This window comes from Cuculus canorus, chromosome 3 (assembly GCF_017976375.1).
Source record: "Cuculus canorus isolate bCucCan1 chromosome 3, bCucCan1.pri, whole genome shotgun sequence".
In the NCBI taxonomy this organism is placed as follows: domain Eukaryota; kingdom Metazoa; phylum Chordata; class Aves; order Cuculiformes; family Cuculidae; genus Cuculus; species Cuculus canorus.
In genome coordinates, this window is record NC_071403.1 from 63,262,027 (window position 1) to 63,275,102 (window position 13,076).

The 13,076-nt window shown below is 39.2% G+C and overlaps 1 protein-coding gene across 2 annotated transcripts in view; it reads right to left on the reverse strand.

Moving 5' to 3' along the window:
- Positions 1–13,076, reverse strand: part of ERO1B (endoplasmic reticulum oxidoreductase 1 beta) — a 32,515-nt gene extending 19,439 nt beyond the window's left edge. For both annotated transcript variants that reach the window (XM_054062731.1, XM_054062732.1), the window contains exons 1-4: positions 12,694–13,076; positions 7,373–7,492; positions 2,141–2,224; positions 1,808–1,849 (exon numbers count right to left, since the gene is read on the reverse strand). In XM_054062731.1, coding sequence (XP_053918706.1) covers positions 1,808–1,849; positions 2,141–2,224; positions 7,373–7,492; positions 12,694–12,771 — 324 coding nt within the window. In that variant the 5' untranslated portion in view covers positions 12,772–13,076. The remainder of the gene's footprint in view (positions 1–1,807; positions 1,850–2,140; positions 2,225–7,372; positions 7,493–12,693) is intronic.

The window sequence follows — 13,076 nt, forward strand, 5'->3', positions numbered from 1 at the left end:
AAGTAGTTAAGATGATTAAAATATGAAATAAATTAAACTTTGTTAGGGTCCTTGCCCATAACAAGTAATTACTCTAGAAGGAACTTGTCACTCAGTTTTCTTGGATTTGCAAGGTCTGGAGCTCATTCTTTAACATTATACGGATGTTAAATAGAAGAATCTGAACAAGAAATGGATCTGACCTAAAATGAAACAGATACTGCTGATGAAATAACATACTGAGAAGCTGAAGCAAACATTTTGCATGTCTAGAGCTGCAAACCAATCCCTACCCTGAAGTAGAAAAATTACTGCCAAGAATATAGACCTAAATGTATGGCTTCAAACAGAATGATCATCCAAATCACAACACATTTCCAGGCTTCACTATTCTCCAGTGTTTAACAGCAACTACTGGATCAGTGCTCTGAGACCACTGATGAGATGAGGACGAAGTACCTGTTCCTGCAAAAGCAGGATCTCCTAAGAGCAGTTTCTGGAAGAAAATATAAGAGGTGGGCAAGAAGTAAAATATTAATGTTGTATCATTGAATTACTGCATCCTGTCCCCCACTTTAAAGATTAACACAACTGTCACGTCTTTAGTGTCTAGACCCACAAAATTTGTTCATCATTCAAATGAAACAGGACTATAGAAAGGGAACTACTTTGTGTCTCTCTAGCACCATTTCAAAAAGCTTACGTTGTTGCCAAGAATTAAGAAGAGATCCTCTACTGCTAACTGCATTTCTGCAGGGAAGCTGTACAAGTATAAACTTGGTCTTTGTAGCTTGGGAAGCTTTCAAAAGACCTGTTCTCTCTATGGTTCAACAAACAAACAAAAAAGTCCCCCACAAAAGCCTAAACAATGCTAGAAGTTTACAAACACATCTATAATAAGAGAGAAGAACAATCGGAAACTGCACAGAGGCCAAGCGCTTAGACCACAGAAAATATCTCCACAGGATTCTAGCGTGAGTAGAATCTACTCAAGAGATTACAGCTCTCATTATTAAAAAGATGCCTTTTTTTTTTTAACCTTTCCAAAGCAGACACTATTAGGATGAAAGAGAGAAACTGGATAAGTACATCCTCAGAGGAAATAAAACTTTTTTTTTTTCTTTTAAAAAGAAAGCAATACTTTAAGGATAGTCTGTAAAATGCAGGACTTTCCCAAAAGCACAGGCTAACAGCACAATACTTGCATAGTCCTTGAAACAAAACATTCATATTAAGATAAGTTTGATGTTTCCTTAAAAGTGATATTAAATGAGATTGTCGACCTTTAATTTGTTCCAAGATCTTTAACTGAATCATAAGTAGTATGAAAATGATGTAGTTAAGATTTACGTCAGTCTTGATGACAATTTTGCTGCGGAAATATTTAGTTTTCTGACAGAGAAGCAGGAGATATTAAGTGTCTTTGTTCTACTACAGATTAAGGGTGCAGAATCGCTTAACTTTCAGTACTGCAGCTGGTTGCAACAACCCACAAGGCAATTCAAAGGAAACAACCATAGCAAATATACCCACTTCCCAAAGAAGCTAACCCATTTTCTTCTTTGTGGTGAGAGGAAAATGTGTCTGATTTTTCACTTCCAATGTCTGCTTCAATACACTCAGAATGACAATAGTATCAGCTGTGTCAGAAACTCTATTATAAATAAAAGTAAAAATGTAAAGCTGCATACATGATCTGATCAGTTAACATTAACAACTGCAGCATTATGTCAAGACTGAAGGTTTGTAATAAAAAGCCACAAGCCTACTGTAATGTTAAACAAAAAAAAAAAATCAGAAAGAACTTAAAAAGTCAATGACCACTTACCTTATTAGAGCTGCCAGCTTTAATTCCAACAGGTATTTTGCTCTAAAAACAAAATTTAAAAAAAAAATCAAACCACCTGGTTTTTACACTGTTCATAAAAATTATTATGCTTGATTAAAATTTACAAATTAAATATAACTCCTACAGAGGTTAAAGCATACTCGTTTTTATATAATTAGCTTGCTCCTTTACCTTTTCAACAAGTTACATCCAAAACAGCGCTAGAGTTTAGAAAAGACTTAAGTTATTTATTTTATTGTTAAAATGTCACTGCAAATTAGAGAACTTTTCAATCAAACAAGCTTTTTCTACTTCATATTATTTGATCCATACCTCAGGACAAGGCTCTACATGGCAATCTTTGATAGAACAATGGCCATCATCAGCCCAAAATGGACATGGTCTCTTCAGGTTCACCTAAACATACAAAACCAAAGTTTACAATCAACAGTCACATAAAGCAACTTTAAAACAGAGAGCTCTCAGTATCAGGAAAACCTTCACAAAAAAAGGAGAAGATACAAGGAAAAAACGTTAGATTTAGAACTTTAAGCATGGGGAGTTTTGTGGGGGTTTGGTTGGTTGGTTTCTTCTAACTACTTTCCCTCTGAATATATAAGCTGAAAATTGCTGCAATGGTATTGTTAGTGATAATGGTCTCCGGTGGACACAAACTCATAATACATTAAAGCAAAAATTAAATGTCTCACTACTAATTTAACTTCAAAGCAGTAAATAAACTACTAAAAAGAAGGCAAATCAGACGTGCAGCTCTAAAATGGTTGTACTTACAGTCAGTTGTATTGGTACTATATTGATCAAGAAAACACATTTGGTGGAAAGCAGACTAGTGCACAACTTTACTGATTCAAGTAAGTGCTTGGATGATTTCAGATTTTAAGCAATAAAAAAACAAGCAATCATTACAACACATCATAGCTAGTCAAGGAAGAATGAGTATAATAATGGCCTCAAACTAGAGAGCTGCCATAGTAAAAATACAAATAATGAAGAGAAACCACTTCAGAAACATTTCCAGCAAATCCTGTGATGATTAGTGCTCCTACTTGTCATCAAATGGCACAACAAGAGCAGGGAGTATCACATACATTAGTGTCTAATACATGGTAAGTGATTCAAACACTTTACTGCATTTCACTTGGATAGTCAATGTGAAAGTCAGTGAAGAAAAATATTGCAGCTTTCTTTCACATTAGCCTTACACATACTAACATACAAACCAACAAAGATTACTGATAAGACACTTCCACCTCGTCACTTCTAAACTGAAGACTACAAACTAAAGTTTGTCCTGTATTATAACCAGAAACACTGCAGAAGGACATCTTTGAAATGTAACTTTACAAATAAAATACTAAACATTTACCTCTTTAGTAGCAATCACAATTTCCCAGGTAGTCAGTTTTATAAACTTTTAAAATAATGAAACACCCTCCACAACAACAATTTTTTTTACTTTGTCTTCCTTCAGCAGAGCTTGTATTATTTTTCTTCAGTTGATATATACTATTCATGAAGATATTCAATTGAAGTCACTATTTATATCCAAACTACATCTTGAATGATTTGATGTGTCACTTGTTTGAAACTGTTGCAGATATTGAATTTGATTCTGTGTTCAGACACAGCAGGAATTCTATGAAACATACTGAGAAGCTAAGCCTGATACTCCAAGGATGGCATCAGGCCCTAGAGCAGTTTCAACACAAAAAAACTAAGAATTATAAATATGTTTATAAAAATCATTTAAATCTATAAATCTTAAGTCAGAAAACTAATCCTTATTCTAGCTTCTAGAAAGAATACATACAAGCTGTACAGTAAACTAATAGTCACACACAACAAGGAACAGTATTCACGCTATACCCGACAGGTCAGCAGATTGAGACTGAACGCTTCACCAATTCAGCCTTCAGAAAAACATGTTTTCCCCTTACACATAGGAAAAAATTTCTAATTAATGTAATCTATATCCTGTACTTTCACTTTGCATAAGGAGAAACACAGACAGGAAACAAAGCTTAAAGGTCTACTACATGAGTGACAGAGCAGCCCCTTAAGCAAAAAACTGGTAACCAAACTCCAGATCCTACGCTCTCATGAACCTGGGAGTCTACTGCATGTCTACTGAAAGGTTCCTGCTATGAGAAAAGAAACACTACTCAATCTTTTAATTTGGAGAAAACGTGAAATCGCTGAGCAGTCTTGAACAATTATTCCATTAAAAAAAACAAACCTTTGTGCTTTGAATACATTTAACTTGCAAAGTAGATTTATACTGGGTCAGTGATTTGCTCTAAGTGGCCTGCTTTTGGGGGGGAAATACAGGAATAGAAGCCCAATAGCTACATTTATTGAATTGTCAAACCAGAGCCTTAGCAATAGTGAATCAAATTCACTCTTTACCTGCAGCACTATACATAATGTACTAAGCGTAACAAAAACTAGATCAATGAGCCTCTGATACAAAGCAGCCACAATACAAACAATTTAAGACTCATTATAGCCAGATTTTACTCTCTTCCCAGTCTATTACCTTAATTTTGACAGCAAAGAAAAAATCAAAACTATGTATCAGAAATAAACAACCTTTAACGCTTGAAGGATAAATTATGTGGCGATATATACACCATTATTAAAACAAAACAAAAAGAATTCCCTCTTCAAGTGTTCCATCATTACCACAAAAGATCCCCAAAGAGCAAACTTAATGTTTGACTTCCTCAGCTGCCCTTACGGAATTCCTCTATCGATCCTTTCAGCAAGTAAGTTTTATGTATTTTCAAAATATGCATAAAAAGATAACTGCTATGTAACACGTGAAGGAAAGACTGTTTTCCAGGTTTCCAATTTGATGTAGTTATTCAGCATGATTAGGAATTATAAATGCAGCTTTAAAATGTTAAAGAGATTCCTCAGTTAAAAAAAAACCCTAATGACAGTAAGCAGATGGTACAACTTCTTTGGAGTGATGACATCTATCTTCTAGCTACAGTTCTAGCCATGCTAACACAGATATATCAAAAGCAGAGACTTTAGGTTGCTTTTCCCACTCCATTTCCTCCATTCAATTCACAAACACCATCCGTAAGGAAAACACACTAAAATTTTATAATCTGTTTTACACGTTCACTCAATTGTTCACACTTGCTTGAAATAAACAACAAAACTTGCTTGAAATAAACAACAAAAGTGTTACATTTTACATCCTCTTAAGAGCTATTATATAAAACATGCCCCTCCCACCACTTCCTACCAAAAAAAGACCAGCTAACATAGACTACAACCTTCTTCAAAATAAGCTCTAACAATAAGAAATGCTATCACATTTAGGAAGATAAAAATAACTAAGCAGTCATTGTTCATACAAAGAGGAACACTGCAAAGAAAAGAATACTGCTTCTAAACTGCAGATTAATTCAGAAAGAATGCCTGCAAATCATGATACACTAGTCCCAGAATGACTCAAAAGCACTAAAACCCAGCATGCACACAAGTACTTGTGAGACAAACTGAGGTTGTATAGCACTTGTACTTTAATCAATACCAATTACGCACTGATTACACAAAACATCCTACTTTCTTCAGAGTCTGATGTATTAGATTCCATTATTATAATTTGAAGTATCATTCAATACATGTCAGAGATTAGATTCACAGTTATCTAACTTGTCACAGTTAGATTCCTTGTCACAAGGCTTCCACAGTTTTGTTTTGATGTATAAAACTATACAGAGACAAAATTATTTATTCTTTTCTTTCTTTCATTGAGAAGTGTTCTGCTGTCTAGAAACCACCTAGCACAACTTCAGCAACTTTAAGAAGAAAAATTTCTTAGGCCTTTAAATAAAAACTAGTTATTCCATTCAGTATTACACATTACAGTTTGAGTTCTTTTATGACTGTTGAACTAGTAAAACAATAGGAATACTGTGGCTGTAGTTACAAGAGTTTACGATCCAAATTTCCATTACAAATTAAATTCCTTCAGAGCAGGAGTGTTTTCACTCCCAGGAGAAGCATACTGCCCCTATGCTTATTCAGTATTTAGCTACACAATAGCTGACCTAGATGACCATTGCATCCCTCACAAGTTCCACATCCATCTATGTGCTCAAAAGCACTTCCATGATTCTGTGCAGGGACATTAAAAAAGCCTCTGTTTCTTATTCAGAGGTGAAAGGGTATAAAACTTTCTGATTTATTTATTCTGTTTGCTTGTCACAACTGGAAGTACTAAATGTGTGGTGATGAGTAGACTGCACACTGGCTCTTTTAATTGCCCATCTATTAGGAAGATTGGTAGAAAGATGAGGTAGGATTACAACACACCATTAAAGTATGGCCTGCAGAACTGCTACTGAAATGAAGATTAGCTCTAAATTTGCAGGATGAAATTACTTTTTAATGAAACCTTGTATACCTGTTGCTCCTCTTCTTCAAATATTTTGTTTTGTATCTCTCTGTTGCCTCTGGAGAGCCTAATTAGCACTCCTATGTGATGCATTATAACTGAAGTTGCACATATCTCATTTCACCTGAAGAGTGAAGTTAGAATTGTATCATGTAGCAGGAGGAGATTGAAGGTGACGTTACACATTACTGCTTGCTCAGACTAGAAAGGGAAGACTCTAGTGCCTTTTTCTCCTTCCTCACATTCATAACCTCATCTTGCATGAGTTCAATACTTGTCTGATTCCAGATCAGCTAGATAACTTGCTACATCCTGAGGAAAAGACAAGAAAAAACAAACAAACAAACAAAAAAAAACCCACCAAACCAACCACCAAACCCAAGCATCCAAACCAAAAAGAGATGCACTGGCCTAACGCACAGTCAAATGGTCCCAAGAGCTAAAACCAGGGAAGAGACTGGACAGTCTGCCCTGAAGGAGTGGAACCGCCTTTTTCCAGTGGCAGACAATCATCTGATTAGCTCAGTCAAAATGCAACTTCATTTTCAAGTTAAGCATATCTGAAAAGGGAAGTATCAGCCTTCAAAGTCTTACTTTGCTAATCAGATTCTAATATAGTTAAAAAATGTTTAAAGACATAAAAAAGTGGTATTACATACTACTTGAAAATTGAATATTTTTACCTATTTTTCAAAAGAATAACAGTTCCCTAGACAGCAAACAGTAAAATCAGAACTAGGACAGTAACTTATAAGAAAAGGAAATCATTGCAATATTTCCATTTCAAATTATGCACATTTCTTAGAAGATAAGCACTGCATGGTGTCAGAAAACTGCTAATATGCAATCCTTTTCTAGATGCCGCAATACAAAGACACTACCTTTAAAATTACCGTTTATCAGGTGAATTAAACCAGTCATGATTTACTGTCATTGACTCCAGGATTAACTCAAACATGACTTACTACCAATTTAACTGTCAGCAACTGAAAACCTGTTACAACCAAATTAAAAGAGCTGTGGGCTTCTAAAAGACAACTTAATATAGACAAGTTGATTTGATATGTAATCTCCTCTACATTTTCTTGATTTTATTTAAATTACTCAGGAAAATACCATTCTAATTGTACCTTATAATATCTGAAGTAATCACGTTCTTGCAGTTTCTGTATTTTGGGGAAGATCTTGAAAGTATTGAAGTCATCGATGCTTTCTATGTCACATAAACAATCATCTAGGACTCCTGTGAGCTATTAAAAAACACATAAAAATTTATTTTTAGTCAAGAAATGCAACATTAACTACAGAAAAACTCTCTAGAGAGAAAACTATAGCAGTCAAAGGAAATACTATAATGCAGTTCCATAGCAAAAAACTTATTTCTCATCATTAAAATACAACGTACCTTACGTACCTAACAAATAAGACCTTAGCACTCTAAATGCAATGCTAAATCAATGTCAGCCAGATGAACACTTTCAGCCCTAAAATTTGTTGACAGATTCAGCCCCTATAACTTTCTGCAGAATGGGCAGCAAGATTTTAAAAACTATGGTGTATTAGCACATCAGAGCTGTATATCCAACTGTACATATAACTCATCAGCTAAATTGCCTAAAAAAACCCACAATCATGCATTCTCATCTGTATAATTCTCTCAAAGTGTAAGAACACACTGGTTAGTTTGCTTAGAGGCATGGGAGAAAGGGGAATAGGTACTTTTGTGTCCAAGAAGATAGTACATTCACAGTTAGGTTTTAAAAATAAATACTAGTAAAACCAGATCCAAGTACCTACATTGTAAAGCTGTTGTAAAACTAAGTCTGATCTTTCCAGGTCCCATCCCTCTTCTTGTGCCAGAATACCAGGCATGTTCAAAGTACTGCAAGAGCTTAACAACACCTCTACGAAAAGGTGTGCACACAAGTGCAGAAGCGCTACTGCCAGCATGGGAGAGGAAGGCAGAACTATGCAAAACAGTAGAGAAGACAGACCCAATTAATTTAGTAGACTAACATATGGCAACACTTTTGCTGAGACCCTTATAGTGTATATGTGAAAGGCAGAAACACAGGAAGTGTGGTTCTGTGAACATTCGTAAGATAAATTTCATGAAACCTAAACTAACCACCCCTATGCAGATGGCCTTTCAAAGGTAAGTTCGAAGGCTTTAGAGCATGTCTAAGGCAACAGAACCAAACACTGCTGTTTACTACTATTCTTCTGCCAGATAAGAAATTCATCAATATGCCTAAAAAGCGCATAAAACAGGAAATCCCACACATCTTATCTTGCATGGGCTTAAAAGAACTTCTAACTATTAAAAGGTAATGTGCAAAAGCAGATGAAAAATATTTCATGGCTTTTTTTTTTCTCCGCAGATTTCACATAGATGAGCTTATGGAATCATCTAATCTGTTTTATGCATGATAAATCACTCCACTACTTTACAGAACAGATACCCTTATATAACCAAGCTTGATGTAACAGAGTCACTAGAAACTGAACTGTAGGCTTCTACTCTTTTATGAAGCATAAAGGAGGCCTAGAAAACAGACTTCCCCCAGCCCCCTGTGAGAATAACACATGAGGTTATGGCAATAAAGCATTTAAGTAGAAAATCCCCCTTATGTAGATCTTGCTCTTCCTGAGGCACTGAATAGGCTGTCATAACTCTGCAGAGTACATATGGCAACAAAGTAAAACTCATTTAAGGGAAGTTACTTAAAGTCTTCCACGCTTTTATGCTTGCCTTGTTAAGGTTACCTAACCTCAAACCTGGGCAAACAGCCTGTGTGCAATTACAGGTTCTCCAAAAGCTGAGAAAGTTCACAGCTCACATAACTGATAGCTTCAGTTAGAAGACAAAACTTGTCATTATTGATACGTACAGAAATAAAACCCTCATGCATTTTAATCTATAAGAAAATTTGACGTTTTTAATGAAATCATTATTGGTCACACATAGGCAGAAATCAACTTCGCAGTCTTTACAGGCAAGACCATACCACAAAACAAACAGCAGTATATTTAATTACAATATAAAAAGGCAACAAAGTAACTCAGAACATGTTGCTCAAATATTATTAAATTTTATATACAGGATAAACCTTACGTGAGGGGCAATAATTTCTTAAGATGAAAGCAGCAGGAAAGATCTGAGAAATTGTCTTTGGAATCAGAAGATAAAGAGTAGGAAATTATTTTGATGACCACCTTGTAAAGGTATCCACTACTAACAAAAATATTTTTACTACCTATGCAGAACTGAAAATGCTTTTTCAGGGGAAGATGTTCCAAATAAATATGCAGTAGTTACACTCAGTGTCAAATCCCCATAGAAAAATTAAAAGCTGCAGTTTTCTTATTCAACTAGGATGTTAAACTAACAGAGATGACACCTTTGGCCAGATGCTCTTAGAATCAAGATTTTCAGACATATCTTTCAAAACACAGTACAGTTTACTTAGAACATTATGAAGTTTCACAAGTAAACCATTCTCAAAACCTAAAACTAGTTTAAGAAATTAAGAGAAAAATTAATTTAGAGTAACAAGAGCAAGCAAACAAAATTCTTCATTTCTTTCTCACAACTTTTCCAAAACTAGAACAGTCAGCTCCTTGAATACATAAAATAGCAAAATCAATGTTTCGTTGGAAGGCGTGCTCTAAAATTACACTATGCTACATCTGTACCAAACCACAACTTATAAAATTGCTTGACAGCACATGCAAAACATCAATACTGCACATCAGTGGAGTCCATTCACAGCACACATACAACAGCAACACAGGCTTCAAGTACCCCAGTTACAGGGGTTTTATTAGTCCAGGTGTAGCCTTCGATGTAATGAACATGTGTAATGATGGCACAGCAAGACTGTGCAGAAAATTGGTCATTTTTGTCAACACCTGGAACTTCCAGCGCATTCTTTCTCAAATTGAAGACATCAACAGTGCATTACACAGTTAAAATTACATATTGCAAGACCTACATTGCTATTTGCACAACTGGTATCTGACCTTTCTTAAACTGAACTATACTAGTTAACTTAGTACACAAATAGAGAGTCAAACTATCCTGTAAATTATGACAGGTTTTATTACAAAGGCCACATGTCAAGCTTTCTTTTCATTTATTATTTTGAACTCTACAATAAACTCTAAAAGCATTAGCCTACTATAATTTGCGTTCAAGAACTCATCTGACATTGAGTAGCTGCTATTTCTTCTGTATTTCCAATATGCTTATCAAATTATTTCCATATATTATCAAATCTAGTTTAGCTGTTGTACAGCTATCAAAGCTGTACTAGAAACATTAAACTTCTAACTTATCTTCTCCAAGATAAATCAACCTTTCAGAAGAAAAGGTCAACATCCAACCTGCATCAATTTCTCCTTAAGAAATCTGCAAAGAGAAATGCATTCAGCACTTCAACATCAAGAAAAAATGGAATCAATGCATATACTAACAAGCAGTCTATTCGTACAAACAACCTTATTTGTGTTATCAGGTTGTTGGTCTTCTAATTGTCGAAGCAATTAAAGTACACCCGGGACACCTTGTTTTGTTCCTTAATGTTTCACTTTGCCATAGCTGCAGAATGAGAGAAAAACTATAACTAACATGACCTCAAGAATTAATGGCTAGCTTATCTTTTCCCTGTGCAAGTCATCCTCTAGGTATTTAAACTCTGAATACAATGCACTAATAATTTTATGAAATAGCACCAATCAATCTCTCTGCCATGCATCCTAAGAAAACCATGCCAGCTTGTTAATGACGTCTTTAAGAACTGGAATTCAATTTGAGTTTGCTTACATCAAAATAGCTACTAAAACAAGAGATTTTTAAACCTGAGAAAACTGCAATTTGTAATATAAAAAAACAGCAGTAAAAGCTAGCTATGCTAGACTAGTCACTGCCCTGGATGGTCACTTACAATATAACATGGTATACAAAGCAGAAATTTAAAAAATACAATAATAACTTGAGACAGAAGACTAACTTTGTTCCACATGGACATTGTATTGGCATGTAAACTCAGTATAAAGTCTTTGGCTCAGCTGAAAACCTTCCCCACTTGACACCAGCTGTCACATCAGCCATGCCCATACTGATGATGAACAGCAAAGTCCCAACCACAGATACTTGTCCTTCTGAAGCTGTGAAGGCAGATTACAGAAAAGAGGAACATGCTCATTCTACTCTGCAACGTGGACAAACAGGCATGACCCAAACACAAGCCAGGCCTGGGCACTGACAGTACCCCTCGAACATTTGGCTTCTCATCGACTTCATAAGGACACCAAAGTTTCTTCCTCAAGGCTGAGGGTATGCTCCAGCCCAAAGCTCCTCAACGCAACGCCCCACAAACCGCAAGCATTGCCACCAAGGTTGAACAACCGCTGGAGAGCGGTACACGGGCACTGCCGGTGTTCCCAGCTCAGACCACTTCGCCCCTAACCGTGGCCGCGCAGCCCGGAGCCGCCGGGACAGGATCCCTGCACGCCGCAACCGCGGGGCACCAAGAAGGAAGGACAGACTGCAGCGAGGGATCCCCAGGCTTCTACGCTGGGGAGGGTGCACCAGACACGGCCTGAAACTGCCCTGTCTCTCCGGAGCGCCCCCGCCGCCCCTCCAGCTGCGTCTCTCCCCGCTCGAGCACGGGGCCGCAGCCCTTCCCACGACCCGGGAAGCGCCCCTGCTCCCTTCCCTCCCTTCTCAAAGCCCGTGGGGCACCCCTGCTCTCTTCCCTCCCTTCCCAAAACCCATGGGGCATCCCTGCTCCCTTCCCTCCCTGCACACGACTCGTGGGGCACACCTTCGCTCTTTCCTCCCTTCCCACCGCCCGTGGGGCATCCCTGCTCCCTTCCTTCCCTCCCCTCCCCTCGTCCTTCCCAGGGCCCGTGGAGCACCCCTGTTCCCTTCTCTCCCTTCCCACAGCCCGTGGGGCATCCCGACTCCCTTCCCGCCTTTCCCACAGTCCGTGGGGCATCCCTGCTCCCTTCCCTCCCTGCCTACAGCCCTTGGGGCGCCCCTGCTCCCTACTCTCCTTTCCTACGTCCTTCCTACAGTCCATGGGGCACCCCTGCTCCCTACCCTCCCTTCCTACGGCCCTTGGGGCACCTCTGCTCTCCTCTCTCCCTTCCCACGGCCCGTGGGGCATCCCTGCTCTATTCCCTCCTTTCCCAAAGTCCGTGGGGTACCCCTGCTCCCTTCCCTCCCCTCGTCCTTCCCACGGCCCATGGGGCACCCTTGGCGCCATCTCTCCCTTCCCACAGCCCGTGGGGCATCCCTATTCCTTTTCCTCCCTCCCCTCGTCCTTACCACAGTCCATAGGGCACCCCTGCTCTCTTCCCTCCCTTCCCACGGCCCGTGGGTCACTACTGCTCTCTCCCGTCCGCCTCCCCCGCCCCGACAGGACGCGTTCCCACCGGCTCCTACCTGGGCCCGGGCTGTCAGCGCGCAGCCGAGCACCGCCAGCAGCCGCACGGCCAGCCCTGTCCTCGCCGTACCACTCATGCTGCTGCCGCTGCTGCCGCCGCCCCTCCACCCGCCGCGGCTGACGGGGGAGGGCGGCCCTTGCCCTGCCACCACCCCCTCCACAGGAAGGGAGGCGGGCGAACAGAGGGCCGTCAGCGGGGGCGGTGCCTCCTCCCGTGCGCGGCCTCTCCCGGCGCGCAAACCCCGCCACGTAACCGCGCGGCATCCTGGGAGTCGTAGTTCTCCGGAGGGCGCGAGACATGGTTGGAGCTGTAGTCCTCCCACGCGCGCAGCCCCCACCGCGCTGCACGGTCGCCTTCTCGCTCGTTCGCCTCTTCGGCAGC